This window comes from Mus pahari, chromosome X, assembly GCF_900095145.1.
Source record: "Mus pahari chromosome X, PAHARI_EIJ_v1.1, whole genome shotgun sequence".
Lineage (NCBI taxonomy): Eukaryota > Metazoa > Chordata > Mammalia > Rodentia > Muridae > Mus > Mus pahari.
Window position 1 is genome coordinate 113,135,989 of NC_034613.1, and position 13,607 is coordinate 113,149,595.

At 39.9% G+C, this 13,607-nt stretch overlaps 1 protein-coding gene across 6 annotated transcripts in view; it reads left to right on the forward strand.

Annotated features, from left to right (window-relative positions):
• The window catches only part of Cstf2 (cleavage stimulation factor subunit 2), a 27,958-nt gene continuing 14,351 nt past the window's right edge, over positions 1 to 13,607 (forward strand). For 2 of the 6 annotated variants that reach the window (XM_021187301.1, XM_021187302.1), the window contains exons 1-8: positions 1 to 286; positions 1,467 to 1,545; positions 1,769 to 1,938; positions 2,502 to 2,638; positions 3,152 to 3,271; positions 3,382 to 3,519; positions 6,994 to 7,117; positions 10,532 to 10,594. In XM_021187301.1, coding sequence (XP_021042960.1) covers positions 229 to 286; positions 1,467 to 1,545; positions 1,769 to 1,938; positions 2,502 to 2,638; positions 3,152 to 3,271; positions 3,382 to 3,519; positions 6,994 to 7,117; positions 10,532 to 10,594 — 889 coding nt within the window. In that variant the 5' untranslated portion in view covers positions 1 to 228. Of the gene's footprint in view, positions 287 to 1,466; positions 1,546 to 1,768; positions 1,939 to 2,501; positions 2,639 to 3,151; positions 3,272 to 3,381; positions 3,520 to 6,993; positions 7,118 to 10,531; positions 10,595 to 13,124; positions 13,185 to 13,388; positions 13,476 to 13,607 lie in introns of all 6 variants that reach the window. The other 4 variants (XM_029534108.1, XM_029534107.1, XM_029534109.1 and 1 more) reach the window with 4 other exon arrangements.

Sequence of the window (13,607 nt, forward strand, 5' to 3'; positions counted from 1 at the left end):
GTCGCCCCTCCCCCGAGGCCCAGCGCTCGGCGGGAACCCGCGCGGTGAGGCGAGGCGAGGCGAGGCGCGTGCGCGCGGCCGGGCTCCGCGGTGGCGCTTCGGGGGCCGGGTGCTTCCGGCTCCCAGCGGACGGAGGCGGGCTCGGCCGCGGACCCGCTCGGCCGCTCGCTCGCTGGCCCGGCCGCGGAAGTGTGCTTTAGCGCACCGGAAGCCAGCGTGGGCTGAGCCATGGCGGGTTTGCCTGTGAGAGATCCTGCGGTGGATCGTTCCCTGCGCTCCGTCTTCGGTGAGAGGATTTTCGGAGGCGCCTCGGCTCGGGGAGGGACGATCCCTGCGGTCCCCCCCCCCATGTGGAGCGGGTGTCCCCGCAGGCGGGCGGGCGGGCTCGCTGCTGGCCTTTGGCACTGCAGCCAGGCGAACTCGTGGGCAGGCGCGGTCGCCCGCCCCCGCCATCTCCCCGGCCCCCGTTCGGGCTCCGCGGTACCGGAGCTTTGCCGCAGTGTGGCTCAGGGAGCCAGCCTCTAGCGGGTGTCTTCTCTTGCTGGTTTTTTTTTTTCCCCTTCATGATTCTCAGTTATTTTTTAGGAGAAAAGGTGCGTGGAAACAGAGCGTCCCTGTTCCGTGCTGCTTCTCCTACCCCAAAATACAGATTTTATTCTGAAGCCATCGACCCCCATAGCCACTTCCCGCCCTCTCATAAGCGTGTAATGTGGCTTGCTTTTTACTTGTAACGTTTCATCCAACCATAGTGGTAGCGGCCACCAGGCATCTTGAGGTGGGTTGCGAATGAATGAATGAATGAATGAATGATTCAAGCTCAGGGATATTTCAGAGGAGCGAGACTCAGCAATTCTTAGGGTTTAAATGAGTTATTTCTAAGACACGTGCGGTGCTTTGAAAGCACGTTTGGGGGCAGTAGAATTGCTTCGAATTCAAGGCCAGCCGAGGTTACCTCATAAGACCAGCCAGAGCTACATAACAAGATTCTTTCTGAGAACACAAATAACAAGAAAGAAGCACTGTTTGAAAGAGACACGACAAAACGATCTCGTCATCGTGAGGGTCTTAAAAAGCACAGGATAATTTTTAAGCATCCTGTGCTGTATTCACGGCTTTCCCTCCATAGTGTGTGTATGCATGGAAATAAGGAAATAATCCCCACCACCACCACTGTTAAGGGCTTTGAGGAAATATCAGTGTTTAAAGATTTTATTTTCAGCACATTTAGGGAAAATCTTTTATTTGTCATATCAATATAAGAACTGTTTGAAAGGCACCTTTTAAAATATAGTCTCTGGCTCATTTCCCTTGTTATAAGATCTGAAAAGAGACGGGGTTTTTGGATACCACTGTTCAGTCAGTTATTGCCTATGTATGGATGCAGATAGAAAGCCTACTGTTGTTCACTTGCTCGCTCAAGAGCTCAGTTACTGTCCCGGAATTTTAATAAGTTGTCTCTTCTTTAGTGGGAAACATCCCTTATGAAGCTACTGAAGAACAACTGAAGGACATCTTCTCTGAGGTTGGGCCTGTCGTTAGTTTCAGGTGAGATCCTCTTTCAGGAGTCTTCATTGTGAGAGTCTTCAGAAGCACAGATCTGGGGGATAGATGCGCATGCTCTATACTTCATATCCCGTCTTGCCTGAAAGATTGCTTTAATTAAAAATGTTTCCAAACCAAGAAAGCCATCAGAGTGGGCTAAGTAAGAACATGGCAATGTTAGCAGGAAGCCTGTGTGAGTTCCTAATACTTTGGTTTTGGTCTGCAGATTGGTATACGATAGGGAGACAGGAAAACCAAAGGGCTATGGCTTCTGCGAATACCAAGACCAAGAGACAGCACTTAGTGCCATGCGAAACTTGAATGGGCGTGAATTCAGTGGGAGAGCACTTCGAGTGGATAATGCTGCCAGTGAAAAGAACAAGGAGGAACTGAAGAGTGAGTATAAGGTCAAGCCGTGTGCCTTACACGTTAGTGAAGATGGACGAGTGGGAGCTTTGCATTTTCCGTGATATTTTAGAAAGTGCTGAGGTGATAAGCTGAATGAATAGCTTCTTAGACCTGAGGTGCCTGAATGAAGGATTGTCTATGTTTAAGAAACTTGGCTGTTCCTTAGGAGTTAATTTCCAGTTTAAGGGACATGCAGGTCTGCTAAGCCATCAGTTACTTCTCTGTGTTACTAGACTAATAACTAGCGGGGGATCCTAAAGACATTGCCACAGATACTCTGTGGAAATTATAGCCTTTGTTGGTTTTAATGCTTTTCTTCTGAAGTGACTTATCAAAGAAGTAAATAATGATATTATCACTGTCGTAGCTTTCCACTAAGAACAGAAGCTAATACCTTCACTTTCCTTCACAGAAAGACTTTTGAGTGGCTCAGCTCCAAAGAGTTTCAAGTTATTGGTTGGTGCTTACAGCAGCCCTAGAAAACGGATACTTGAAATGACTTGGGTTGTTACTTTACCATCCTGACTTTCTTCTACTTTCTTCCTAATCAGGCCTTGGCACTGGTGCACCTGTCATCGAGTCACCTTATGGAGAAAGCATCAGCCCTGAGGATGCCCCTGAATCCATTAGCAAAGCAGTTGCCAGCCTTCCACCAGAACAGATGTTTGAGTTGATGAAACAAATGAAGGTGGGAGGAGGCATTCGAGTATAAACAAAATCATTTGCATCAGATTTTCAAGGAGTTAATGGATATAATTCCCTGAGCTTAAGTAGTTGATTCTGTAGATAGTATTTCTTCCGCATTTTGTACACACTGGATATTTTTATACATAAGTGGACCTGCCCAAACCAGCTGTTTCTGTATCCTCTGTAGATGTTAAATTGTAGTGTTTTCCCTAAGTGATATTATTTCAGTATTATAAATACCTCCTCTTCTTCTTGCTGCTGCTCCTCCTCTTCTTCCTCCTCCTCCTCCTTTCTTGCCTGAATTGTGCATTCAATGTCAGAACAGTGCTAAATCACCAGCATGGTGTGATGTGCTTGTCACACCGCTTTGGTTGCTGAGGCAGAAGGGTCACAGTGAATTAAAAACCAGAATGGGAAAACATGAGACACTGTCTCAAAAAGAAAATCAATAGTAATTCAGAGGGGATGAGATTCTTAACATTGAACCTAAAGGTGAATTTTCTTATCTTCTCAGCTCTGTGTCCAGAATAGTCCCCAGGAAGCACGAAACATGTTGCTTCAGAATCCACAGCTGGCTTATGCTTTGCTGCAAGCACAGGTAGTGATGAGAATTGTGGATCCTGAGATTGCCCTGGTGAGTGCTTCTGGTTCTTGTATAGAACTAGCAGGGTTATCTTTGGGATAGGAACTGCCTGATTGGCTTGTTAAACAGACAGCTCATAGATATATCTTTTCACTTTTTAGAAAATTCTGCATCGCCAGACAAATATCCCAACGCTGATTTCAGGCAACCCTCAGCCAGTTCATGTTGCTGGGCCTGGCTCAGGACCCAATGTTTCAATGAACCAGCAGAATCCTCAGGCCCCTCAGGCTCAATCTTTGGTAGGGCTTTATTCTACACCACTTTTTTAATCTGTCTTAAAATGTTTTCTTTCCAGGAAACTATTGAGAGAAGAAACAGCAGGAATCGGAGATGGTAATTAAATTTTCAGGCATAAAAGCAATTTCCAGATTGCACAGCACATGCCACCTGAAAGAATGTAGATTCAGTTCCAAGATAACAAAACAGAGATCCTTGCTGTAAACCCTTTTCTAATAAGCTAATTTTGGCAGGTCTGTTGATCTATCACTGTGGTTATTACTTCAATATCTTATATGAAATCTCACTTAGTCCTCATAGCAGCAAAATGAGGCAGGCACTCTTACTGTCTCTGTTCTCAACAGTAACAAAGGAAAACGCAACATGTTCAAAAGCATGATTGTAATGCTGCAGACCTAAAAAACTGATACATCTAAAGGTGACATGTGCAGAAGGTACTTCTAAAGAAAAGAGTACTTGGTCATGCTCAGGGATGTCTATTGCTCTATGATAATAGCAAATATTGGAGACATAGGAAATGTTCATTAATGAAAATAATGGAGAAAATTTGGTCTACTTACCCAATGAAAAACTCTAAACAGTTAACCAAACTACATGTATCAGTAGAAATGACTTTTAGAAACCTAATGCTATACAGCATTAAAGTAAGCTAGACTATGGGGTATCAACACAGATAACTTTTAACCTCGTGCAGAAAGTAAAACTACGGAAACATTTTCCATATGGATGTGGATAGCAGCATAAATTCTCAACCTGTTAAGTGAAACGCAAAACTAGAACAATATAGAATGATAAATGCATTTTAAAATTTGTTTTATTCTATGTGCATCTGTCGCATGCCTCACACTGGGCTTGCAAGAGAAGCAGGTGTTTTTCTAAACATCTCTCCAGTCCAAATATAAACATTTTAAACGTGTAAGAATTCTGAATAGTCATTTTAAAAAGTAGAAAAAAATATGTTGTAACTGAAGAAAACCACACAGATTGTATTTATATTTCTATTTTTCAGAAGTAAAAAGCCTATAAATTAGAAAAAAAAACCTAACAGAAAAAGCTATCAAAATGAGTAGTGGGCATAAACCACTCACAAAACTGAAAAATAAAGCATCCAACCTTAAAATTAAATAAACAAATATGAGCTAAAATAAGCCCCGATTTTTACCTCTTAGATGGGAAGAAGTAAATAATGTAGATTAATAAAATGAATGGTTTAGGGCAAGGATTAGTAAAGTAAACATTTTCTTAAGAAATTAAGATAGTGTATTTGGCTTTATAAGCTATATGATCTCTGTAACATGCGATAATATGTAAACTGTGATTGTATTCTAGTAAAACCTTATTTATAAAGGCACTGATAGAAACAGGCATGGTAGTACATACCTATAATCTCAGCGCTTAGAAGGTAAAGGCAGGCAGATCAGAGGTCAGGGTCTTCCTTGGCTACCTAGCAAAATTGAAACCAGTCTAGGCTATTTGAGACACTGCCTTACAAAACAAACAGGAAGGCTGGGGCCTGCAAAATGGTTCAGAAAGGAAAGGTGCTTTCTACCAAACCTGACAACCTGAGTTCAATCCTTGGGACCCACATTGTGGAAGGAGAGAATGTATTACTGCAAATTGTCCTTGAGTGTGTCGTTAGTAGACAAACATACACTAGAAGGATGGATAGATGGTTCAGTAGATAGTGGTACTTGTTGCCAAGCCTGACTGAGTTTTAACTCCAGGAGCCACATAGTGGGAAAGGGAAACTATACAAGTTGTCCTCTGATCTATGACTTCCACATGCATGCTGCTGTGTACATGCAAACACTTAGGAAGGGTCTCACTATATAGCTCTGGCTGTCTTGGACCTTACTGTGTAGGCCAGGCAGCCCTTTTTCCTCGGAGGTCTACCTGTCTCCCTCCTGAGTGCTAGGATTAAAGGCATGTGCCACTTATGCTTAGCTTGAAAAAAAAAATTAACTGGTTCCGGGTTTGTTATTCAACATGTCCAGAGAAGGTACATTCCTAAATATCTCTTCTATTATGTTCCTTCTGTGTCAATTTGGTAGTGCTTACCTTTAATCCTAGCACTTGAGGGGCAGGGGCAGTTGGATTTCTGAATTTGAGGCCAACCTGTTCTATGTAGGGTTCTAGGACAGCCAAGGTTACATAGAAAGACCCTGTCTCAGAAATTAAACAACAAAAAGAAGGGAATTTAGCCAATGAGCAATAATTACCAGCTCCTGTCCTAAATAAGAATTTTATAGAAATAGAAAATTAAGACTGAAAATGCAACTATCAAGAAGCAGAATAAGTGACAAACCTTGGATCTGAACCTAGTCTAATCTCATACCCTGTTTTAACCACTCCCTGGACAATTTCCCCTTTTCTCTTTCAGTTTTGATTACAGTAAACATAGCTGATTTTTAAAAATACTCATACAGCTCAAGCTGTAGTTGTTATATTTTTCGTTTTTGTTGTAAAGCTCTAAATTGAACCTAGGAGGCAAAGAGCGATGCATAGAGACCAGTGAAACCCTAGCGCTTCAGATACCCACTGTAGAAAGCAGGCTGCCAATGCGTCCCGCCTCTCCTCTCATGTCACCACTCAGTGATGACATGGGCCATGGGCATGTGAACCAGTCATGATTCCTTTAGATTCATGCTATTTTGGACCTTCTGTGTCACACGGTACACAGACTGCAGACGTGCAGAAAGAGTAGGTTCCTACTGAACTCAGACTCTAAACTGATTTGGTGTTAATGCATTTGATTTTTTTGGAACTGTTTTGATTCTTTACAATTCTTTACATTCCAAAGACATGCATAGTTCTCTAGGGAATGCCCCATGAAAAAATTGTGTTCCCTTTCTCTCAGGCAATTTAATTTATCATTTAAAAGTTTACTACTGTACCCAACAAAGTTACACCCAAGGACGGAAGTTATTAAAACTTGAACAAATGAAAATGTTTTTTCATCTTAAAAATATAGAGTACCAGCAAATCTTTTGGAAGTCTCAGTCCCTTTTGTGTCCTGGGTATAAAGCTTTTTTTTCAGGTTTTCTTTTCTCTTTCTCACCATTTATTTATTCAGTTTACATCCCAGTTGCAGCCCCCTCTCTTCTCCTGGGTACCAACTCACCCTGGCACATCAAGTGACTATAAGGCATTTTAAACTTATTGTGTTATGCACCAACTAGTGAAGTTAAGAATGGGTTATTTGCTACCTTGCCACATGGACAAGGCATGCTTAACCGTCTCTATATTATGCATATGTTCCTCTCTTAACTGCACTCACATAAACAGGCTCAAGATACTACAATTTGCTTCTGTGGAATTCAGAATGTGTGATAAAACTACTGTTACAGAAGACATGTCATACAAAAAGGATGTTTGACAGACTATTACAACTACCAATATTGAGGGAAACTTCAGGCTATAGACTAAATGGTTGAGTCTCTACAGAGACAGGCTTATCCTTGCTTTTCTCTTGTCAGGGTGGAATGCATGTCAATGGCGCACCTCCTATGATGCAAGCTTCTATGCCAGGTGGAGTTCCAGCCCCAGTGCAGATGGCAGCTGCTGTAGCAGGACCTGGCCCTGGTTCCTTAGCCCCTGCAGGTAGGTAACTTGGAATTCGAACCCTTACTGTTTTGTTACTTTGCTGAGGTTTTGCAGTAGTAACTGCTGAAGTGCAGCCAATTATTTAACAATAGGATCTTGGTATAAGATGAATGTATAGCTATAACATACATTCTAGGCTGAGGAAACTAGATGATTTCTTCTTTTGTATTGTTTTTAAGACAAGGTATTGTACTGTAGCTGGGACTAGACTGGTTTCAAACATGCATTCCCCCTATGTGAGGTATCCAAGTGCTGGGATTAGAGGCATATGCCACCAATCTTAACTGAATAAGCTTTTACATGCGAGAAGTGTGCTGCTCACACACTTGGATGTCATAACAGTGGCAAACTGCCATAGACATTCCTAAATATCTCTTCTATGTTTCTGCACTTACATTGTCATGAAATACTAACATACAGGTTATTGGTAAGTACCTTCTCTGGATGCGTTGAATAACTTTGTCCTCGTGAATAAAAAACAGCTGTATATGCACATATTCAGGAACTAATGGGATCAACAAGTTCCACTATTTAGAAAAAGCCATACATCTTTTTGTTGCAGAATACATTCCCTTACTCCAAATGACATAGGACCCTTAAAAAGATCACATGCTTAGCCATAAATTTAACAAAATTTGAGGCAGTGGAGATTTTTACAGATCACATTGTCTAATTTTAAAACAATAAAATTAGAAATAAGTAATTCACGGGTGAATGGGAAGAAATCTTGCCTTGGAAAATTAAGGAACATACTATAGCTATTTAAAGAGGAAATAAAAATTATAAAGTGTAAATTAAAACAAAATAAATATTTATATTTTATACAAACAAGTATGAGAAATAATAAAGGTAGTGCCTAAAGAAAAAATGAGTATTCTTAAATGCACATGTAACTTAAGAAAGAATTCCATACTAGTTCTAAGTTAATTTAAAAAATAATAAACCACAATACACCTAAAAGAGTAAATTAATGCAGATGGGGGAGTTGTAGCTCAGTGTTAAAGCACTTGCTTACATGTGCAAAAAGCCCCATGTTCAATCCCTACTGGACACAAAAATACTGTTACCAACACAACGTTCCCCCCAAAAGGAAATCAAAAGACAAAAATTGAGCATGCCATAAAATTTAACTAACTTTCAAGGAATGTTTTGGAATTTATAGTATTTATATTTGTGAATTCATTAAAACTTCATGGGGTGTCCTACAGAACTCTTTGAAAATTGGTAAGAAGAGGAAAAACAACCTATAGAACAGAGCAGGAAGAAACTAGTTTCAGAGCTTCATAAAAAGCAAAGCCAGATGGCCAGCACAACAGCCTCATTATAGTAACAGTAAAATGCCACTTACACTCCTCAGTGCCAAGTTTCAAAGAAGAGGACAATATTTGTAAAGAAATTTGTACATGGGCTGGTGAGATGGTTCAGTGGGTAAGATCACGGACTGCTCTTCCAAAGGTCCTGAGTTCAATTCCCAGCAACCACATGGTGGCTCAAATCACCCATGATGAGATCTGACACCCTCTTCTGGTGTGTGTGAAGACAGCTACAGTGTACTTACTTATAATAATAAATAAATCTTTTTAAAAATGTACTTAAACATCACTGGTAGAAATAGGAAGATTTTCAGCCTTTCAAGAAAATGGAATAACATGAAAGATTTATACGTTCTCACCACCAGTTCCACCACTGGGGATTTAGTCTGTACAAATAAAAGGTATTATGTGATGATTTCTTGTGGGGAATTATGCTAAATAATGCCTTCTGCTGCCTTTTCCTCAGATGCTAAGCCTTTGTTTTGTGTTGATCGGTCTGTATTTAGTGGAATGGAATGATGTAGCCAGAAGCTTCTTTGAAATCTTTTAGCAGTTCTTTCAGACTTTAGTCTGTGTTACAATCACCTGACAAGCCTATAAAATTCAGATTGAAAGTCCCTGCTGCCAAACTATAATTAAACAAGTTTGAGGTTCAACCTGGGAATTTTCAGGTTTTGCATTTGTTGCTGTTATTGATACTGATGTGGCTTGCCTTCCTGGGGACCACTTACTGAGGACTACTATTTGGAACAACGTACTCATTTTATAGATAAGGAAGCCAGGAGTATACACTTTATTTAGTCACTTGCTCAGAATCATAGGTATATAATATAATAGCAAGAGTTGGGGTAGCATCCCTTTGGTTATTTATAACTTTAGTGCCTAGCATGTTCAATGAGATAGGGACGATGTGACCTGTCCTTTATATTTTAAGAAGTAGTCATGAACTACAACCAAATCTGCTTGCCTTTTGTCCCTGTGAAGCAGCATATCTAGTTCCTTTGAGGAAAAGAGAATTATTGCTATGTGGAAGGGACCAGACAAGGATTTGTGGTGTGTGATTATTTTTTATATAGTAGTCATCATATCCCATCTGGTTTGTGTAGACCATAAGTTCTCAACTCTGTTAAATCCAACATACCCTTTTTGTAGCAGGTATTTTGCAGTGGCTTTACTTTCCTAAAATGTAATGCACAGATGATTCAACTTTTGTAACATGACTACAAAAAATTAGTATAATGCCCTAATTGTAATACACATTAAAAGTAAAAGAAAATTAACTTATTAAAATTAATATGTAAATGTCCAGGTATGGTTAGAATGCTAAGTGTAATGGGTGTTTGCATCTGTCCTGTGAGTATAAAAACTAAAAATGTGTTACAGTGATGTTTGCTTTGATAATTGAAACACCACAAGGACTATTGATGTGGCTTTTCTAAATAGTGAAAAATCATATTAAAATTCTTAAAACAAATCGCAGTCACCATAATTTACTCAGTAATTGCATTTCTGGAAAAGTCAGTGAATATATACTAAAATAGTGCATATGACTTGTGTTTACAAATAAAGCAGACTCAGACTCTAGGTTGAGATGACAACAGACAGCTTTTCCTTTGTATGAATGTTCTGTGAGACATTTGAAAGTTTTATCAGACACAGATCAGCCTTGATTTGGGGGAATTGTATCATACTTGTAGGACACCTAATATCCCTGACACCATCTGGTTCAGTGTCATATATGCTTCCAAAGGTTTTGTCATAACTAAATAATTACCCATACATTTATAAAATATCCTATGAGTGATACTGCCTTCCACAAGAGGAGCCTTGTAGGTAAGAGGTGTTATTTGCTTGTATTAAAGGGCTTTCTGCCACAATTTTGGTAATGGTGATGAAATATTCCTTCTGAACTCGCTTGTCACTGAAGTGTGACATATACTGACAAACTTTTATCTTCTGCTCATTGCATTGTTCAATGGTAGTCCATCAGAGCTTTCTCTTTGTGGGGAAAGGGGATAATATTTGTAAACTCGACCACTGCTGTTAGTTTTTTTCTACAGGCCCAATGTATGTTTTTTCCCTGCCCTTTATTTTCTAGGAGTCATGCAAGCCCAAGTTGGAATGCAAGGAGCTGGACCAGTGCCCATGGAACGAGGACAAGGTAAATATTAATATAGACTAGACATGGAAATGTTTCATATCTGCACTGTCTAATGTGTCAGCCACTAATCACAGTGGCAATTTAAAGATTAAGTTAATTAAAATTAACTTCAAATTAATCATAAAAGCCTAAATCTCTGATTTCCTGGGCACAATGATTATTACATTCCAGGTGCTCAGTAGCCACATGTGCTAATGAAGACCACACTGGACATTGCAGATGTAGAATGTTTCTATATTCACCAAACTTCTATTGGTCCAGACTTTCCATAGGAGATCGAGCATACTGATACATGATGAGGCAAATGCATACTTTGTTTCATGATAGTCTAACAATTACACATGCATGGTCTCACTCAATCTGTGACTAGCTATTTACTTTGTAAGAAATTTAAATAATGAGCATGTAATATATGATCAGGTCTGTAGATGGCAAGATGTAAATCCCATAGAAAAACTGGGAAGAAAGCAGAGGTCTATAAATCATAGTTTTCCAGTTTCTCCTGTACTGTGGTAAAAAAAAATACTGTATATAACAGCAGCAGCCCTTCTAGAATCTTTGCGTTCTTTCCTCATGTTATTGTAGTTTGAAGAAGAAGAAAGTACATTAGTTCAGGTAGAAAATTAAGGCGATGGAAGAAAAGGGAACTGACTATGTACTATATATACTCAGTCACTTCTGTTTTCATAGACAACCCTTTGAGTTAGGTGGCAGTGCCTTAGTTTTCCAGGTAAAGAGATGGAAGCACAGAAATTTAAGTTTCTCAGTAGGATGAGGTAAGTATATACTCATTCCTGAGGATCGGGATCTGAGTCTAGTGCTCTTCTTTTTGACTTAAAGATTGAAGTCTCCATGTCCAATAATCTGCCTTCTTCCTATCATTCATTATTGCCACTGTTAATTTCAGAATTAATTTTCAAAATAATCTTGTTATTCATTAGGTGCCTGTGTTGGGAACAAATTGCTTTGGATAGACCAAAGGGGCTTAATATTTCTCTACTCCGCTGAGAGGAAACCCATTTCAAAAGCACATAATAAGATACAGCCCAAGATTGGTACATAGGGATTGGTGATTGAAATGACAAGTCTAAACACATCAGATGAATGACAAGACAAACTTGTAGCATACCCCTTATCTTCCCTTTAAAGTATCTCATGTTTCTGTGCTGCTGCGTACCCCCATCTCACTATTGTCAGTGCATGGTGTATCTACCTCAGAGTATCTTTGTTAGTAGTGAGGAGGGCTTGGACTTCCATTAATCTCTTCCTCTTCCCAGGCCATCAGTCTTATCAGTGAACCCTACAGCTGTTTAACACATACTTCTACAAGAGATCTCTCTTCCTACTTTAGTTTAGTCCCATCTTTCTGGTAAGATTTAACAAAAGGAATTGGCTTGGATTTTGAAAGTATTTCAAGGACCTTTTGAGGCAAAGTCGGAGTGAGATGAATTTTGAAAAATAATTTCCTTCAGTGCCTAGCAGAGGAAACAAGAATGTTTTCATTTGTGACCAGATTTGTTTTCCTTTGCTTGGAATCCTTGTTGGGTTTGTGTGTTTGTCATGGTGACAGATGTTTGAGACAGAACTTGTTCCTTTCCCATCTCCTTTAATATTGGTTATACCTTGTCAACTCATTAGTCTTTGTCATTTTTTTTATAACTGTAAACTAACTGTAGAAGACTATTTCTTTCAGAGTGATAAATACTCTTTTTCCTCATCTGAAGTTCAGCTGCATTTTCCCACTTGATAGTTTTGGTAGAAAATCTTAGACTTTAAAATAAGACAGAATTAGTATTGCCCCACTTCTGTTATGGCTGTCTGTGATAAATCTCACATGTCACATTCAGTGCAATTTGTTTTGTGTTTTTCTTTTGAAAACATATTTTTCTGTTTTCATTTTTTTAAAATAATGGTACAAGAAAAGATTAGGCAAAATGCTATAGCAACAAAAAGAAGAGTTCAAGATTGTTGGTTATTCTTGCCCAAATCAATCAGCCTATAGGTTTCCCTTAAAAAAGATATATATGAAGAAAATATCTAAGAAAAAAAAGAAAGAAAGAAAGGTGTCTGAGGCTGTTGAGGTGGCTAACTGGTTTAGAACACTGGCTGCTCATTTGGAGGTCCTGACTTCAATTCTCAGCAACCACATCGTGGCTCACAACATCGATAAAGGGATCTGATGCCGTCTTCTGACCTGTAGGTGTACATGCACACAGAGCACACCTACATTTTAAAAAAACAAATAAAATTTTTCAAAAGATTTTACAAAGAAAGATGTCTAGTCAGTGTGGAGCTAGGTGTTCTGGATAAGAGAAAGGCCTGTTATGGTTTAGGGAGTTTTGTAGTCTAGGACAAAGTAATGAACTCTTGGCTTCTTACTGACGTGTAAATCTCTTAATCTCCTGTCTCCGTGTGTGTGTGTGTGTGTGTGTGTGTGTGTGTGTGTGTGTGTGTGTGTGTGTGTGTTTATGTGTGTTCAAGCTATTTTAAGTATCTGCTATTTCTCCTTTTGAACTTACTGCTCACCTAGGAACCTTACAGCACTCGCCCGTGGGACCCGCCGGGCCTGCATCAATTGAGCGAGTTCAAGGTACCCATTGTATCTGCGGGTTCCCTTTTGCTTGTGGTGTTCAGGGTGGGACGTTGAGGGGAAAAGAGCTGCTTGGCAGTGATCCTCACGTTCAGAACCCCAAAAGGGTAATAATGTTCTGGGGATTTTTTTGGTTTTTGTTGTTATTTTTGTGTTTTTTTTTCCTCTTGAGGCCACAAGCCTAAGATTGACCTCTTCACACAGGGCAGAGAACATGGATGATATGGGCATCTGTCCGAGGCTCTACTCCCTCCCTACTGGTGTCAGGAGGCTTGGATGGAATTGCAGTCTGTAAGGAGACGGCAGGTTCTTGCAGAGCCATGACAGTGTTCATATGCCAAGCCCCTACCTCTCTTTTGTGACTTTGGTCCTTAAACTAAGATTGGTTAGAAAGAAAACCAGGAAGTTTCTTGAGATAACAGT